The 17,986-nt window shown below is 38.8% G+C and overlaps 1 protein-coding gene across 10 annotated transcripts in view; it reads left to right on the plus strand.

Annotated features, from left to right (window-relative positions):
• The window catches only part of AOPEP (aminopeptidase O (putative)), a 199,733-nt gene that overhangs the window by 109,640 nt on the left and 72,107 nt on the right, over positions 1-17,986 (plus strand). For 7 of the 10 annotated variants that reach the window (XM_068666251.1, XM_068666252.1, XM_068666254.1 and 4 more), the window contains 2 exons: positions 10,991-11,053; positions 11,779-11,862. In XM_068666251.1, the coding sequence (XP_068522352.1) occupies positions 10,991-11,053; positions 11,779-11,862 (147 nt within the window). Of the gene's footprint in view, positions 1-10,990; positions 11,054-11,778; positions 11,863-14,303; positions 14,405-17,986 lie in introns of all 10 variants that reach the window. The other 3 variants (XM_068666257.1, XM_068666259.1, XR_011091064.1) reach the window with 2 other exon arrangements.

The raw sequence follows: 17,986 nt of genomic DNA on the forward strand, positions 1-17,986 counted from the left end.
CAATGCGTTAAGCTGGCAAGTAGAATCAGAAATACCAAACAGTATTTAGAGCAGGAAAACACCTATGAAACTACTTAAATCCACTTCATTACTGCCAGTGACGATTTGTTCTCTGAAGTATGGTTTCTGTTGTATCTTTCAATTTGTGTAATGTCCTACTTTAATTAGAGTTTAAAGCTAAAGGACTGTATGCTTGTTGAGCAAGATCTTCTATTCTGCACAGATTTGTTTTTGTTTTATATTGTCCATCTGCTTTTATGAGAATTGGTTATTCTATCATAGTGCATTAATCTTTTTTTTTTTAAATAAATGTAAAATGTTTATTTTAAATTCTTGGGAATTTTTAAATGAGTAGTAGAAGAAATAACATCAAGTAGTATCTGCATCTCATAAACTCCCTACAAGTACTTTTTTTGCTCATTCCAGTTTTACCACTTTTTATTTATTTTTTTTTTTTTCTCTGTGAAGCTACATTGTTTCATAGGTTGCTATTGTTTACTGGTAAACTTGAAATCTATCCTGAGTGTTCTTGGGGCGTGCATTTGATTTGTTACCTTGTGTTACAAAAGTGACCCTCAGGTTCCCTCTTAAGTTGCCGCTGTATCCTGTTAAAGCACAATTCTTATCCCCTCTTCCAGCTTAAGTTGTATTCCCTGATTGTAGTAGGTACTGCCAACAGGTATGTCAGAGCATGTGCATCTTTCGGAGAGCATTGGGAGAATACTACTCCATGATTTCTAATTCTGAATGAACATTGGAAGACTGCCTCCTGTTACAATACTCAGAATTTTACCACTTAAAAAGAATTTGTATTTTTTCCTCTCTGCACTATTTCTTGTTACTATGGTGAAGAAGTAGCTTAAGCTCTGCCTACTAATGTTACTTTTGTAAACCAACTATACTTCTGGAAATATGCAGGCGAAAAAATTCTTCCAGTGGTGAATATTTACTCATAGTATTTCTAGTTTTACTTATATGTGACTGGCTCTTGGGTTGTCCTACTTGAAGAAATGGAATGCAGAACTAAAGGAAACTTCATGAACTATTAAAAAAAAAAAAAAAAAGGAATTAAAATGTAGTTTGTGCAGTGTTCTAAATCAATGTAGGTAATATCTTTCTATGGTTTCATAAATTTTAGGGGATGTTATAGCAGCAGCTCAGGCACTTAATATGATTTCTCATGAAGCAGTCTGTTACTAAGACGGCTCCTGGCTTTTGCCCCAGTTATAAGCTTTATAGATTTCCTGTTTCCTTTTACTAAGAGAAAATGACAGATGAAGGGATAGCTCTGCAGGCATAGTGGCTGTGGCACGGATGCATTGTAGCATAGTGGTTAAAGTCAATTATTAACAAACCAAGCAAATTAAAGCATTTTTTAAGAGAATTGTCTAATGCTTTGTAACTATCCCTAGCAGTTGCTCACACAAGCTTTACAGAGGGTACTAGAAAAATTTTCAGCAGAAAAATTCTCATTGTATTAGAGTGTAACTGAAGGCTTGCATATGTTAACGCTTGGTATTTCTAGTCAAGCCTTATCTTGTACTTTTTCTCTCTGGATACATATAATAACTGCATATTAGTGGATGTCAACAATGAAACAGTAAACAAATGAAATCCGTGTTGTTTGTTGAGATACGGTGAATTTGTAGGCATTAGCAGCAAACATGACCTGCTATGTAGAAAAATCTCATTTAAGCTTGTAATTCAGGGAAACAAATGGGAAAGGGCTATGAAGAGGTATAAATTTTCATACTTATTTAATAAAGTTTAACTGTGAATGTTAGATTCATTTCAAACTTGGTAATAAGTATTAGTCACAAGAATAACGTGCTGCTGCTTAAGCACTGAAGTTTGCTACTCACCTTATCTTTGATTATTTTATCTGAACATAGAATCATAGCATGGAGCCTTTTGTGTATGTTTTCATATCATTGCAAGGGATATAACTAACAGGTACTGAATTCTAATAATTCTAGTGAACAGGTATATGAGAATTAATCTGAAGAAAATGTAATTGCTACTTAGCAAGATACATATTCTTGTACATGGATGGAAAGCACCCTGAAAAATAGATGCTTCCCCTCAAAAAAAAGGGGGGGGGGGGTGGTCCTATTGATATTAAACTGCTTGCAGATTGGCAGATGAAAAAGACCTCCCAAAGTCCTTAAAAACTTAAATTAGCACAGATCAACAATATATATCAGTTCATGGAATCTCTAATGATAACAAGAGAATGAGAAAAAACTTTTTCAATGTGAATCATTAATGCTTTGTATTTTCAAAAATTAGTCAACATTTCCTCCCATTTCCTTAAAAGAAAAGATGGGATTTAGGAATATACTGCATAGTACTGTAACATGCATAAATGAGAGTTGAATTACAAAGAGAAACAAACGAAAACAGATTGCACAAACAGACTTTCTCTCTACACTGTAAACTCTTTGAAAGCTGTTTTAGATAAAGATTATGCATTTGAAAGTCTTTCTAGACAGACCAAACTGGAAAAAATTGATATTTTGTTTGTGGCAAAGTATCAAATAAGTTAAAAGGTCTATTATTATTTAAATAATAATAAGGAGGACAAAGTGATCTAAAGAAAGTAATTGTCATAAAACGTAATTATAATTTAATTAGCTGTTCCTATAAATAATACTTAATACTGCTAAACAAGGTCCAGACTGATGTGTTTTTGTTTGCTGGATCATTCAAAAGCCCAAGGAAATTGCTTATATAAAATGATGCATCACCAAATTTATTTCAGATATATATATATTTCAAATTCAGGCATATCTTATAAGATTGTTGCAGTTTTAGAAAGTTTCAGGTAAATTTCTTCAGGATTGCGTGTGATTGCTGATTTTAGGGGCAAAACAGATATTCATCATCAAAACAGCATTTTAATGAATTGTTGTGTGGTTTCCATTCCAAGATTGGAAAACAGGCTTTCTCAGGTTTGCCACCTACATAGTGCTGACTAACTTGAATGTAGATGTTCATTTTAAAATATTAGAGTTGAAAATATTGGCCACGACATTTTAGTGCCTCCGTTGTTCTTGTTTCTAAAAGTGAAGTTTAAACTATAATTTTAGTAATCTTATTTTAGCCATTAATTGAATGATTCAGGAAAAAAAAAAAAAAAAAGGCTTCTGAGATTCAGAGCTGGAATGCACTTCTGCAGTAATGCTGAGGTGGATACTTCACTGGATTTAGTTTAATGACCTGCTAAAACACTGGCATACCTCTCCAGTCAAAAGTGAGATTTTCACAAACATTTTTCTGTTTTCCCTCAGGATGTCCATTGGCATCATGTAGCTTAGAGGTACAACAGTAGTACTAGTATAGTAAATCTGAATGAGTAATAGCTTGTTCAAAAGGTTAAAGTGCATTTGAAATAATGTTCCATTTCTAAAATAAAGGTGGACTGGATTCCACACGTTTGTTCATTAGAATCTCTTTCAAAACAAATCTCTAGCAGTCGTTCCGATTCCCTTTTCCTATTAATTGCATTGCTGAACACAAAAGCTATGTTATGTGCAGAATGACTGGGCTTATCCCTGCTAGAAAGGAGCTATGTTTGGTATCTCAAGAACAATAAGGGTTTGCTGCCTGGTTGATCAGTGCTGGTTCAAGTTCACATTCCCAAGCTCCCATTCCCCCACCTACATATGCAGGGGGTGGAAACAGCAAAGGGAGGGAGGACAGGTCCTTTTTTTACACAAAGATGCTGAACAGAGACTTGCCAAATATGTACACAGTCAGGCTTGCATTGCCATAAACATTGATTTTAATCCATTCCTTGTAAAAACAATGAAAAGAGCAGAAGTTAGTAACCAATTAGTTTTTACTGTGTCTGTTGTTTTACTTGCCTAGTGGAAACTATTCACAGAGGCTTAAAATATTTTTGTGATACCTTGCAAGAAAACAGATTTTCTATATTGATTAGTGAAGAGTAGTCCTCTAAACTTATGAAGTCTCCCCAATTTAGCATCCATTATAAGTAGTTTTAGCAAACTGGACACCAGATATGAAATAATGAAAAGTCAAATTCTACTTTACCAAATACATGTAATATTTGAGATATATTTAGTGCAGGAGAATGGAGAGTTGGCCATGAAGCTCAGGGAAATATTGTATGTGACAGAAACAAGTTACCACCTTCCACGGTGGTCTAGGGCTTTTGAAAGAAACACACATTTCACCGCCTGGTAAATTTCCCTGTTCTCTGGACTTTTAGAGAAACACGCTTGTGAATAGAAGGAATGAACATGTAGGGAAGATGTGTATTTGTACACATGCACGAGGTACACCATGTAGCTGAAATCCACGTAGCCCCCTGTAATGCTGGTCAATAAAACTGTGACCATCTGATTCAAGCAGAGGTCAGAAACTCAAAGTGCGCCCGCCACTGCATTCCCAGCTGGCCTGAGCTGGGGAAGGAAGCTCTTGCTTTTGAGCTTGGTGATTTTTTCACACATTCTGCAAAAACACTGCACTACTGAAGTACCTCTAGAGAACAGATTGTAACAAAACATTATAACAGCCTTCATTCCATCTGCATCAGTTTGCTGTCCTAGTAGATATTAGCAATGTCAAGGTCTTTCCTGGTTTATATTACCTTCAGTCATCCCCTTATCATTTAGCAGGGCTTTCTGGTCATAAAGATACTGTGGTTGTTTTACCATGCTAGGCAGCTAAACACCACAACTGCTCTCTCAGTCCCCCTCCTTAGATGAGGAGGGGAAGAAGTAAAGTAAAGAACAACTCACAGGTTGAGATAATTTAATTAAAGGGAAAAAATAATTATTAACGAAAAAAAATATTATTAACTAAACAATTTAACTAAAGAAAAAAAAAAAAAAGGAAAGGGAAAAAGGGAGAGGGAAAGGGAAAACTCAGTTTTTCTCACCTTTTTTGCCCACCCCCTAGGAGGGTTAAAGAGAGTCCTGATGCTGTGCCAGCACTGCTCAGCAGCAGACACAACACTGGTGTGATACCACTGCTGTTCTAGCTACAAGTGCAGAGCACAGCACTGTATGGGCTGCTGCAGGGAAAGTTAACATCCCAGCCAGACTCAGTACAGATACAGATGATGATCACCTTCTGTTTACTAGTGGAGAAAATAGGTGATCCTTCTAAAACCCATTCTATCTCCATAAGAAAGTTTGGTGGGTTAGCCTGGGCTGGCTGCCGGCTGCTCACCAAGCTGCTTTCTCACCTCCCCAACTTGAGAAAAGTACAGGTTGAGATAAGTACAGGGAGACCACTCACCAGTTCCTCTCTGCCAAGTGCTGCAGGGAGATGGAGAATGGGACCTGCTGTCAGTCCCTCATGCTTTGGCTGTGCCCTGCCACTCCTTCTGCCTCACAGCCTTCCCCTGCTCCAGCGTGAGCTCCACACCATGCAATGCAGCCCTTCATAAATTGCTCCAGCATGGGTCCTTCCCATGGGCTGCAGTTCTTCAGGAGCTGCTCCAGCTCAGGTCCATACCAACTGCACCACAGTCCCTTCAGGAGCAGAATGCTCTAACATGGGCCTGCCACTGGACACGGCTCCTGCCGGAAAACCTCCCCCTGCACTCAGGACTTGTCCATTAACCAAAAGCCACTAAGTTTTGTTGTTGTTGTTTTTGCCTTTTCTTAAATACGTTCTCACAGAAGAATCACTGGCATTGCTGAAGGGCTCAGCTTTGGCCAGCGGGAGCTTCCTTTTGGAGCTGACTGAAACTGACTCTGTCTGAGATGGGGACAACCCCTGGTATCTTCTCACGGAGGCACCCCCTGCATCCTCCTCTGTCCCTGCTACCAAAACTTTGCCACATAAACTTAATGCACAAGGGATGTGTTTTTTTCCCCCAGAATGCTTTAGCTATTTTGTCTGCTCTCTTCTATGCCCACAGTGAAATTTAAATGCCAAAATGAAGATATCTTGGGAAAGATAGTTTTGAAAGGTCTATTGGCTGACAAAACTAATGGTCAATATAAAAATAAGCAGTAAAAGCCATGGTTCAGCTAATAGTTATTATCCTTAGCATACGGGCCAACAGAGAACTAATTGACTTTTGTCTTGAATAAGTTTCCTTTCTGGAACTGCTGGAAGGGTTTTTGATTGCTTCAAGAGATCAGTAAGACTCAGAGGTCAGTGTCTCTGAAAGATGTATTTTATTTCTTAAACAAGAAACACAGCCTTGTTTTCTCTGAGTCTCTTCACGCTGGAGGAGGAAGGAAAACACTACCTGTCACATGAGTGGGACAGGACTGTCCGGTGTCTATGTTCAGGCATGTTTATTTTTGTTTTTCCCTGTCATTTCAGTTATGAGAGCAGCAGCAGCAACAACAACATAATAATGCCAAGGGACTTTCAAAGTCCTATGTATTTCAGCCAGCCAGCAACTATCCACTGACTATCAAGATCTCAGTGTTGGATGGAGCAAAAGTGAAATTTATAGAGGCTTCTCTTATGTCAAAGATAGTTGAGCCCTGATATTTTCCTCTGGGTTCAGAAAGTCTGATTCACATTACTTTTAAATTAAACAAGTGCAGGGCCAACCTGAAATGTGAGGCCTCATTTCCATACATGACTGTATTAAAAAGCACGACATCTTTTAAATATTTTCTTGCTTCTTGTAGAGGAAGGTGTTGTAATTTACAGTCTGGACTGTGCTTTATTGAAAAGTATTCCCACATATGGGAATACTTCTCAAGCAGAAAGGCCTAAATATAAAAAACCAATAATATACTTTTCCAGTTGCTCCAGAAGGTCACCTAGTGAGAGTACCTGATGAAATCAGAATTAAAAAAAAAAAAAAAAGCATAATCAAAAGTATTATTATAATACATATGTGATATATAATTTATATGCCATGTGCTACATATTATTATTTACTAATAAGTAATAAGTCTTATAATAATCTAAGTAATCTAATTATAATAATCTAAGTAATAATCTAATATTTAGAGATCCCATGGGCATGTGGTCAGAGATACTTTCTTTATCAGACTGTGAGTTTGATCTGGGACTAAAGAGGCAGTTGCAGTGATTCATCTTTAGGTAGAAACTTTATCCCTAAAGCAGGGCTGTTAATATGGATATGAAGGATGTATTTGCAGTATATCCTGCCACAGTATTTGAAAGTCATGTTGAAGTGTACTGAAAGTACATCCTCAGAGTTTTTGTTTCTACAGATTTTTATCTCTTGGAGGTAGATATATTTTCAGGAATGGCGAGTTTGATTTGAACATAATGTCTCTGTACAGGTGTTGAACATAATGTCTCTGTACAGGTGTTTCATTGAAGAATGTTAAAAACAGCATACTGATCTGAAAAGATTATGTTACCACCACCACAGACACTTTTGGAGGAATTAGAGCACTTGGATTTATGTTATCAACATAAATTACCATTTTTCCTAAAATACAAATACAATCTGATCTCCCACTTCAGTGAATGAAGTTGTCCCCATGAAAACTGCAGTCAATTGGAGGACTTGCTGTTCTTAAAGGAGCATAGTCTGGACTGGATTGCTTTTTCAGTAATTTTGATCAGCCGTTGATGTACTGTGTCTTGCAAGTAAAGTTGCAATGTGGATGCAAGCAGCCACCTTCTGATTTTCAGTGGTAGCCTACTGCCTCCTGAGTGTCTCTGCCAGATTTTGGTAACAGTAGGTCTTTAAAAGGCTTGAAAATATTGCCCTTGGAGAATTATATAATCCAATGTTTCAAGCCATTATTAATCATCTTGTTAGCTTCTGGATAAAATATTGCTTTAAAAATTTATTGCAATTTTCCAGAGATTTTTCTTTTCTCTTGCTGTTGTCTACATAGACCTGAATATATATACATATATGTGGGCGTGTACACACGGTGTAAAATTCAGTAATTGAGAGGAATCGAATGTCTAGAAATTAGATACTGGAAAATATGACTTGACTGCATTAGTTACTATCCTCAGCTTTGTAGAAGCTCTTCTAAAATTCATTTACAGTAATTAGTTTTTTTACACTCTTTTCAATCTTTTGTCTTTGCTTTCCAGTATCTGAAAACTTCTGCAAGCAAACAAAATGCCACCGATTCAGTGTCCTCCAGAGATAAAATGACCTTGGTTGAGCAATACTGAATGCTTTAGCATTAGAGTGGCACAGACCAGCTGAGATTATAGACAATTCATGCAAAGGGAAAATGTGCAATTATGATTTTTCATTGATTCATGAAATATCATTAGTAGTCATCACAGCCTAAGCAATATAAAATCATTTTATGCTTCAATTAAAAAGGAAATGGTTGCCTGTTGCATAAATGTCCTGTTGTTTTCTAGCGTATGTACAATCCTGAAAATTCATTGTATGCTTGGGACCTGGTCTGACTTGAAGAATAACTGGTGTGTAAATCCCTGTCTATGTCATGTACAAAGGATATTGGGCCTATCTTCATCCAGTTGGTAGAAAGTGCGACCTCTTCCCGCATATTTCAAAATTCTGCTTTAGTCCGGGTGCTGCAAGAGTGAAGGATCCTAGCATGCTTTGAGATGGATAAATGCTTGCTCCCAGTCTAAGCGTTACAAACGATAGCTCCATTAGCAGTTTCTGAAAGCTGTGCCCAACAATGACATGCAGGATGGACTCAACCCTTAATTTCAGTTGTGAGGGGATTCGAGAATGACAGGTCATGGTCATGAGGACACCAACTAGGACTGCTGGTGAAGAATGAGGCAGTCACAATCCCGTTAATTGGGGTGTTCTATTGCCCTTTTATCTAGTGTAAGCTCTTTCCTTTTGGGGTGTGGAAGAACGTGTTGGAGATCAAATATTCTTAAAACAATCTTTCCTGTGCTGTCTTCCCCTCCTCTTCCTTTCATTCTTTATATTCTCCCTCTCTTTCTCACTCTCTCCCCCTGTTTTCCAAGCAAATTTTCCTACTCTGATCATGAGATAAATCTTACTGAAGCCCGAATAAGTAGAGTTAACAGCTGACTGCACAGCTGGTGTGCTGTGACCACAGCTCCTTCAGCCCACCCTGCTTCTCTCACTGCTTTCTTTACACTGCAGTCTGTCTGTGTGGACACATTGGTTCCTATCTTAAGCAGCAGTGCTGTCATCCTACAGTAGATGAAGCTATGATGTGCACGTCAGACAGCACCAGGGAACCCCAGGTGTTGGCTCCGCAAGGTATATTTCCATTATAAAAATCAATAACAGCTCCTGGTGAGTTGCCTTCACTGCTGTGCATTACTGGCAGGAAAAGAGGAGCTACTTCTGAGTTTTAACACACATTCTGTTTGTTTCAGAAAGTAGGCATTTTCATCCCAGGCCGGCCTCAGGGTCTTTGGGTCTGCAAATCAATGTCTCTTCTTACCTTTTTTTCCCTACTTTTCTCCAAACTTTTGACAGGAGAGAAAGTGTAATTCTTTAAAGTATTTTGGGAAAGTGTGTCTCACTTTTTCTATGACCCAGTCCCTCCCATAACTTCTGTGGGAATACATGATCTAATCTGCTAACTGATTAAAGGAACGCTGTTTTTTAGGTAACTGCATTAATGCGTGTTTGCCATTAACATCACTTTTTTTTGTTCGTGTTCTTGTTCGGTTTCTTTGAACTGTGCTCTATTATTTGCTTCATTCAGACACGCACAGTTCAAGAGTCAATTTATAGCAGCTTTCCAGAGCTACTGTTTAGTGGAAAATCTGTTGTCTTACGAAATAAAAATACGTTGTTGATACCGGTTTTAAGTGGACCTGTTGTGTGTGTGAAATAAAAATCTATAATAAGATTTTCTACTGTGATAGCTCTATTAAAAAGTTCTTTGTATAATAGGTCATGGTGAAGTTGCTTCTATTTAAAGCATTGAGTTTGATCTCAGCTTTGATCTATAGCTTTTGATCTTGAAAGAAGGATGTTGTGGCAGTGAAACAAAAAGAGTAGGAGAGAGGGTTTTTTTTTTTTTTTTTAGTTATAGAGTTAAAGGGATACTGTCGAGATTTAGCACACACTAATTTGGACCTACCTTTATTTGCTTAAATCTGTTTGCAAAGTCCATCTATTTCTACTTGAGAGGGAGTTTGCTCAAGCAGTTGCTTTGATGAGCCTTCTTTTTTTTTTTTTTTTTTTTACAAAAGCACAGCTTTTCTTTTGAAGTTTTCAGGGAATTGTCACACAGAGCACAATCTAGTCTTAAAATCCTGAAAACACCGTAATTACACCAGGTGGGGACTCGGTCTGCCTTTTCGTGTGCGTGTCTTGTTTCAAGTGCTAAATGCGAGGCGTGCAAAAAAAAAACCCCTAACCCAGGAATTTCTGGTGGCTGACACCGCTCGGGTGGCTCCCATCGCGGCGGGGTTTGAGGACCTGGCCGAGGGAGCCACAGGAACATCTGCTGGCAGCCCCGTGCCTACATCTCATCACCTGCTGCTGAACCCGGCTCGTAACCGAGCCCTCAGCAAAGGGCTCGCTGCGCCCGGGGAGGAATAAAAAGCCTGCTGCGGGTCTCGCTTTTAGGGCGCGTTTCGGGATTTCCACGGCTTTTCGCGCAGCAGCCGCGCTCCTCAGGTGGCAGGCAGGGTGCGGGGACAGCAGTGAGTGGGGCAGGAAAGGGCTGGGCAGGACAGCGTCCCTGCGGGGCGACACACAGCCATGGATCCCGGGGGATCCATCCCAGCAGGGGCCGTCCCCGGGGACAGCTCGGGGCCGGCCCGGGGGCGGCGCGGCAGCCCCCCGGCGGCCGCCCCGCTGCCTCCCGTCCCCTACGTCTTTAAGGCAAGGCTCCTCCTCTCCGCGGGGCTCCGGGGCCCGGGCACGGGGGCGGGGGACCCCGCGGAGGTGTTTCATTTCCGACCGAGGGCTGCGGGGCGGCCTGGGCTGGGACGGGACGGGACGCGACGGGACGGGGCCTGGGGACGGGGACGGGGACGGGGGTGGTGGCGGTGGCGGAGCGGGCGCCTCGGGGCGAGGCTGTCGGGGTGGGGGCTGCCGCCTCACCGTGCTCTTTCTCCCCCTGTGCAGCCCCTGCTGGAGGAGGGCGAGACGTGGAAGGAGAGCCGGCTCGTCCAGCAAGTGAGCGGCGAGGTGAGGGGGGAGCCGTCTCCGCGGCTGGGGCTCGCTGTCCCCCGGCCGCCCCGTCCGGGGTCCCCCCCCTGCTCCGTCCCCTGCAGGCTCCCCCTGACCCCCCTCCCGCCACGCTTTGATGCAGTTTCACTTAAATAAAACCAAACCTGCGTTGGGATCAGGAATAAAAAACATCCGTATTTGGGGGAAAACCAAAAAAAAAAAAGAAAAAAGCAACACCCACGTGCTGTTACCTGATGATTTAATAACAACCCCGCTGTCCGCAGCTGGCGTTGGTAGTCTGCAGCAACGCCCGAGGGGGTGGCAGGAGATGAATTTTGTGAGAGGGGCAAGGGGTAGGGCGAAGAGGTTTTCCCCGGGATTTTTTTTTTTTGCACACAGCAGTGGTAGCTGTCCGTTTGGCAGCCTGGTCTGGCATCAAGCACGCTTCCCTTATGCAAAATGAAATAAAATTCCTAAGCTGAAAGCTGTAAGTTTGCTGTAGGAAAGAGCAGAAGGGAAAGTGCTTTCGTAGGATGAGAAACAGCATCTCGCTGTGACCATGCACGAGTAGCTAAGCAGATTACCTAAGAACATGTCATTCTTAGGGAAAAACGCTTTTCCTCTTTCCAATGAAGCAATGGAAAAACATGTCTCGCGTCTCTTTATCGCTTCTTACTAACGCTGAGTAGCTGCACCCAGGTTGCACCTTCTTCCTAAAAATCCACTACGGTTTTGAACTCCAGGTCACAAAATGGATTCGGACAAACCAGAGGATCAGAAAAAGCGGCAAAAAGAAAAGAAGGCAGGATGAAGGCACTTTCCAAAAGGTAAGGGATCGCGATGTGCGTTTGTGCAAACGGACAAAGGGCAGCACGACTGAAATGCTTTCAGCTGATTCCATTCTAAACGTTAAAGAGGTGGGTTTGAGCATCTTTCTCAAGGTGATAGCAAAAGAGTGTTATTGGTAATTTCAGTGTTTCATTCTGATTGTTATGGAAATCAATTTATAGTCCTCAGATCTGTTTATAATTCCAGGGACAAAAGTTCCCTGTGTTTGCGTTTAACTTGAATGTTTTGCAGAAGTAAGATCAGAGCACTCTCATCAGAGGTAACTTGAGAGCTTTTGTCAGGATCTGCACCATTATTTGCAAGTCTTCAAGTACTGTTAGCTGAGAAATGGTTTTTCTTGGTGGGTTTTGGGACAAAAACATATATGCGTGCATTGAAAAAGGTGCTATAACTGCGTCTGGCTCGTCATTCGGAGGATGATCTGAAAATCATATAGGGGCATTCATGAAAATGTGTCTTGGTGGTTATTTTAAAAATAACTACAAAGGATTTTAAAACCGAATGCAACCTTAATTAAACTATTTTTAAACTAGTGACTTTTCATTTACCTATTGTGAAACATTTGTGCTATAATATTAAGCTGACCATTCAAAATACAAAGTAGAGAGGTAAGTAATCAGCCAACACTTGTATTAAATAACTATTTTATGTCCTCTGGGGAAAAAAAAAATGTTTCTAATAGCTATCACAAATGAATAGGGATATATTTCCAAACGCATTATTAGAATTATGATTTTTCTTGCTTGCTTTGGTTATAGAAATATATTTTAATTATTATTTTTAAACCCTTGTTACCTTTAAAGGATTAAAATAGCAGTATGTTGTTTTGCTGTTTCGACAGTGCTTCTAGAATGTATGATGAATCATTGCTGTTTCTGTAGCCAAATTCTTGCTGATAGCATGACTGCCAACTCCTGGGATGTGTTGCCTTAGTATGGGCATTGCAGTATTTAACAAATGTCTACAAAGTGCATTGTTGTATGTGGGTGACTTACCAGCTCCATGGTGAGTTTAAAAAATCACCAAATTGCATCCTTCAGTTTGGTATTACTTTTAATTTGTAACTGGTATACATCATTTAGGAAAAGGTGTTTTGTATTTGTCGCACTTCAGAATGACATGATCCAAACACAAACGAGTGCACCAAATAATTACATTCGTTTGTTTTCCCATACGTGAATTTTCTTTGCACATTTACCATTATTATTTACAATCATTTGTGTTAAGATTAAGAACAATTTCTTAAAGTAGAGTGTAAATTGTTGAACAAAATGCATTGAAGGTCCAAATAGCCCTAATACAAGCTACAGTCTGCTTACAGTTTGAAGTAATTTTGAAATAATACAAAGTAGGTCCACATCTTCCAAAGTGCCGTTAGAAGTAACTTGCACTGTTACACCGTCTTCGTCTCTTTTTGTAGGAGAAAGCTTCCTCAGTGCAAAACCTCCTTATGACAAATTTCCATTTATATCTGAGAGATTATTCAGCTTCTACTGTTCCAAGGGTTGTGAGATAAATCTATAGGGTGTAGATCAGCTGTGTTAGAAATGCAAATACTAATGTATTAAACTAAGATATGACTACTTTTAAGAATAAATTGTTTTAAGGTCTGTAAACAGAAATGTGAACTAAAATTAAAGGCAAGAATACACATTTTCTTCTAATATCCTTAAGTATCAATTCTCGGAGATTCAGTGTGGATGCATTGGCAGGGTACTCAACTGCATGGGAAAGAAAAAACATGTAGATAACCTTACATTTGGTACTGAGACTGTTGATTGGGGACTGAGGATGGGAATCACGTTCCTTGGAATAATGACTTTTCCAAGAGTTAGAGATGAGAAAAAGAGGAAAAAGGAGTGAGATCTCCCTGGTGCTGGCAGAACCTTATTGCAGTATTTGGATTCAGGCTTTTGGTTCTAGCTAAGTTTTTGATACAGACTTTACCAGTCCAGGTATGTGTTGCCCAGGCAGAGTGGATGGGGCTGATCTCCATTCCGCTAGAATTCTTGACTTTCATCTGGCTTCATATTGGCCTGTAGTAGAAACAGCATGGCATAGTTCAAGTAATCCTTTGTGGATAAACAAGAAAATAAGAAAAAAAAAAAGTACATAATGAAAGAGGAAGGTGCCTTTGAAGAAAGCAACAGAGACAGAGGTAAAACAATGGAGTGAAAACAGGAAGATAAGAAGCAGAGTAAGAAGTAAACAGAGAAGTCAAAGATTGGGTATCAGCTTATATCACAAATGTAATTAAAGTAAGGTTACTGACCTGTCTGCTACAGCTAGAAAACCAAGCTATACATTGATCTTGTTGATCTTAGACTTTCAGAATGAACACAAACTTTAAATACAGCCTCTAAACTTTCATGTTCCTGTGCTGTCCAATTTTCCTCTATAATTTTTTTCTTTATGATAGGAAGTCCTATTTCTAATACAAGATGGATGACTTTGCTATACTGAGACACCGCCAAATCAAAGCAACTAGTTCTGCATCCAAGTACAAAATCTAGGACAGAGGTATCTAACTATGGAATAAGTGAAACAGAATTGTGGAGGAAAGGTTGCTGACAACTGTGGGGGAATTGCTTCTTGAAAAAACTCGTCTTCTAAACAGTTAAGTTTGCAGAAACTGGCTGTACATGCACGTCTCTGCATTTAAAGAAAATTTGAAAGTAGCATGTGCTGGGTAAGAACTGTGTAACTGGTAGTGCTAACTGCACTCCAGGGGCATGTGAACCAGTGGGGAAGCTTGTGTAGAAAGGTGTGCTGGTGCTCTCCAGCATGGACCCTCACGCAATGGATTAATGCAGCGTAATGAATTTTATGGATGAGAAGGAGTCTCTAGACAAATAACTAAGAGTTCTTTTGCTTTTCTCTTTTAAAAACTTTTTTCCATTTCAAATATTTTACTGCTCTTTCTCTCAAATGTTTTTTTTTTTTTTTGGTAGCTTTTACTAAAATCTGTTTTTTCTGCTTCTGTTTCAGTGATCTTTCTTCTTCTTTGTCTCTTTTGGTCATCTTCAATACCGTTTATTACTTCGTATTTACTCTTTTATACTTTTTAAGTTCTTCCTTTTTGCTCACCTTATTTGATCTAGTACTCTAGATAATTGTATGACACTCCCACATTCAGGCACAAGTGCATACATGCATTTCTGCTTTGGTCAACCTTCTTGTAGTTTACTCCTTATTTAATCTTATGCTGTCTCTTTGTCCCTGTAATTTAGTTGGTTGGCAAATTCTTCAGTCAGTATATTTATTGGTAAAGAATGTTGTTTATTTGAGAAATGTAGAGGAGAGTAGAACCAAAGGTTGGAAAGGATTGGTTAAAATGAGTGTTCTGCTATGATGAGACAAGTGGGAGAAATGCTAAGCATTATATTTTTTTGTTGTTGTTGTTTTACTGGACTGTGCCTGTTTGAAAAGGTTTCTGTTGTCCATACCAGTTCTGAGTGTTGGAAGAGAGTCATCTTTCAGTCTGACTAGTGGAAATGTAGCATGCGATACGTATCCGCTGTCGAATTTGAGGAGAAACATTTCTTTTTATGAGGAGAGTAATTCACTTTTACATGAAATGCAGTGTTAAAATATAAAAGATACTTTGAAAGCACTCCTGTGGCAGTAAAAGTGTCATAAGATGAGACGCCAAGCGTACACAGAAGTTAGGGAGAGAGCATTGAAAAGTGTATATATATACAGTAAGGAAGCTGATTTGTTGCAAGTTATCAAACTAGAGGTTGTCTGCTTTCAGTTTTAGTTTGATTCTGTACTGAAACTTTGAGGGATACTTCAATTTCTCCAGAATAATTTCTTCTGCTTTATTGGAAGTACGTTTTTCATGTGTTTTAAGTTTGTGTTAGTTTACACAAAATTTGTCTTTGATTTTTTTTTCCTGGTGGTTGTTGCCATTGATCATTCACTTTCTTCTCACTCCAGAGGTTTGCAGCTGTAGTAGTATTTAAGCTCTGTTAATAACCTGAACAAAAATTACTTTGAAATAGCAATTAAAATTTTAATAAAAAAAATAAATTAAAAGTTGTGGTATGTATGACTAATGCCAAATGCTATACCTCTTTTGTACTTTAACAACGAGATCACCAGTGTAACTAAAACACAAGAAATCATTCTTGCAATTCATTATAACAAGTTGTGATGTTACACCTGAAGTAGAAAATGTTTTGATGTCTCTGAAGAGAGAAAAAAAAAAGTAGAAGAAAATACAGTGTGCTAAGAGAGCTTCCATTTAACTAGGGAATTTATTCAGGATAGTGTTCTTCTGCTAATTCAGGTGAAAGAATCGTAAAATACAAGGCATTAAAGTTTCTTTAAAACTTTAGTTATTATGTACTCTGTTTTCCAAAATGAATGCTTTTACTTTAATCCACCAAGCTGAGAATCAAAGCAAGGACCAAATCTGAAATACGTATCTCACACTAGCACACTGCATAGTCCATAACAGCTAAAGAAAAAAATGTAACAAGTCCTAAAGTGTTCTTCAGGAAGTGTTCAGTGGAATCACTTGTGGTACCTTACGTAGCCAAATTTTCCTAATCCTACAGAACTGGAGGAACACTGTGTTTGCTGGTATCCGTTGTTAGCAGATAACATTTATTTCCTTTGTCAAACATGGAGAGAAAATTAGAATGAACACCATGCATAGAGTAGAATTGCAGAAAATGTTAAGTCATTTTAGAAATAGTGTGTTGTTTTAAAAAACTTTACCCCTGAATACGTAGGAATGCAATTTCAGGCTGTTAACATTAAACATTTTCAGTGTTTAGCTTTCTATCTTCATAAAAAATATCTATATTTATGGGTTGTTTGGAAACTGTAATTGTACAGCTCCAAAACACTTTATTTTTTAGGATTGCCCTGCCTCAAAGCTGACTTGAGATGCATTTCAGAGCACAAGCAAATACCTGTGCCTATAGGTAAAAATATACACATTAAAAAAAAAATATCCAATTCTGAATCCAATATCAGCTATGTCTTATTGACATGACACTACTGAAAACGTTGTTTTCCTTTTCAATAGCACCTGTCTTCATTAACAAGTATAAATGTATAGCATATTTCACACTGAGTCTCCCAGATGGATATTATTATTCTATTGTCAAAGGTTGAATATTCCTATTAGGCCCCATTCAAGCTGCAGTTTTAGATCAATGCTGCAACTTATCACCACACATACAATGATGCACCTGCTCCCTTTCAGAGTCTGAGGTGACAATTCCTAAATTATGAGAACTCAGGACAGCATGGCCATGTGTTAAAATAGTTTAAAGTTTACAGATAATTACATCACTGGTAATTATGGTGGTTCAAAGCATTGGCCTGCTCCCTCCTGTGCAGTGAAAGATTAAGGTCACTCTAATGTAAAAAATGAGACTTGTGAAGGAAAGAAAAATGAAGTTTTAGTGGAGGGTTTTTTCCCTTTTGATTTGTAGAAAGAACTGGTTATACTCCTGTGATAGAACAGTATTTGTTAATCAGCCTCATTGGAGGCATTTGAATGAGGCAGTGTTTGCGTATGTTATCACATGATAAATTACTGCAATCTACTAGTGTCACCAACATTTGAGTCTATTGCTGATTCTAGTTAAAAAGTCATTTTTAGTGGTTGATATGGGCTCCTTTACACCTTAGGTTACAAGTACCTTTTGTCCTTAATTAAACAGGAAATGGAAAATGTGGGAACAGTTTTGTTCTTTCCAAAATAGCAGAAAGCATTTGATTCTTTTTAGTACTTCTCAAATGTTTTACTGTCCACTTCTTATACAGGTAATTCTGAGTGGTGGTGTAGTGAGTTTTGGGAGTAGAAAGACAGTTGTCTGTTTCAGGGCCTTTGCAACTGGACCAACTTAACTATGTTTGAAAAGTGTAATGCAGTGTATTGAAATACTCCATAAATTGTCTTCCCCAGTTTTTCATACGTATTTTTTTGTCATTACTTGAGAATATACACTTGGGCATGGCAGTTGAATAATTCACTTGGTCTAAATGTCCCAAAGTTATTCCTGAAATACCTGACTCTAATGACTCCAAAGGAGTTTTAATGGGTCTACTGGCTCTAATATGCTTTATTTCAGTATTAAATGT

The sequence above is a fragment of the Anas acuta genome, chromosome Z (assembly GCF_963932015.1).
Source record: "Anas acuta chromosome Z, bAnaAcu1.1, whole genome shotgun sequence".
Taxonomy (NCBI): domain Eukaryota; kingdom Metazoa; phylum Chordata; class Aves; order Anseriformes; family Anatidae; genus Anas; species Anas acuta.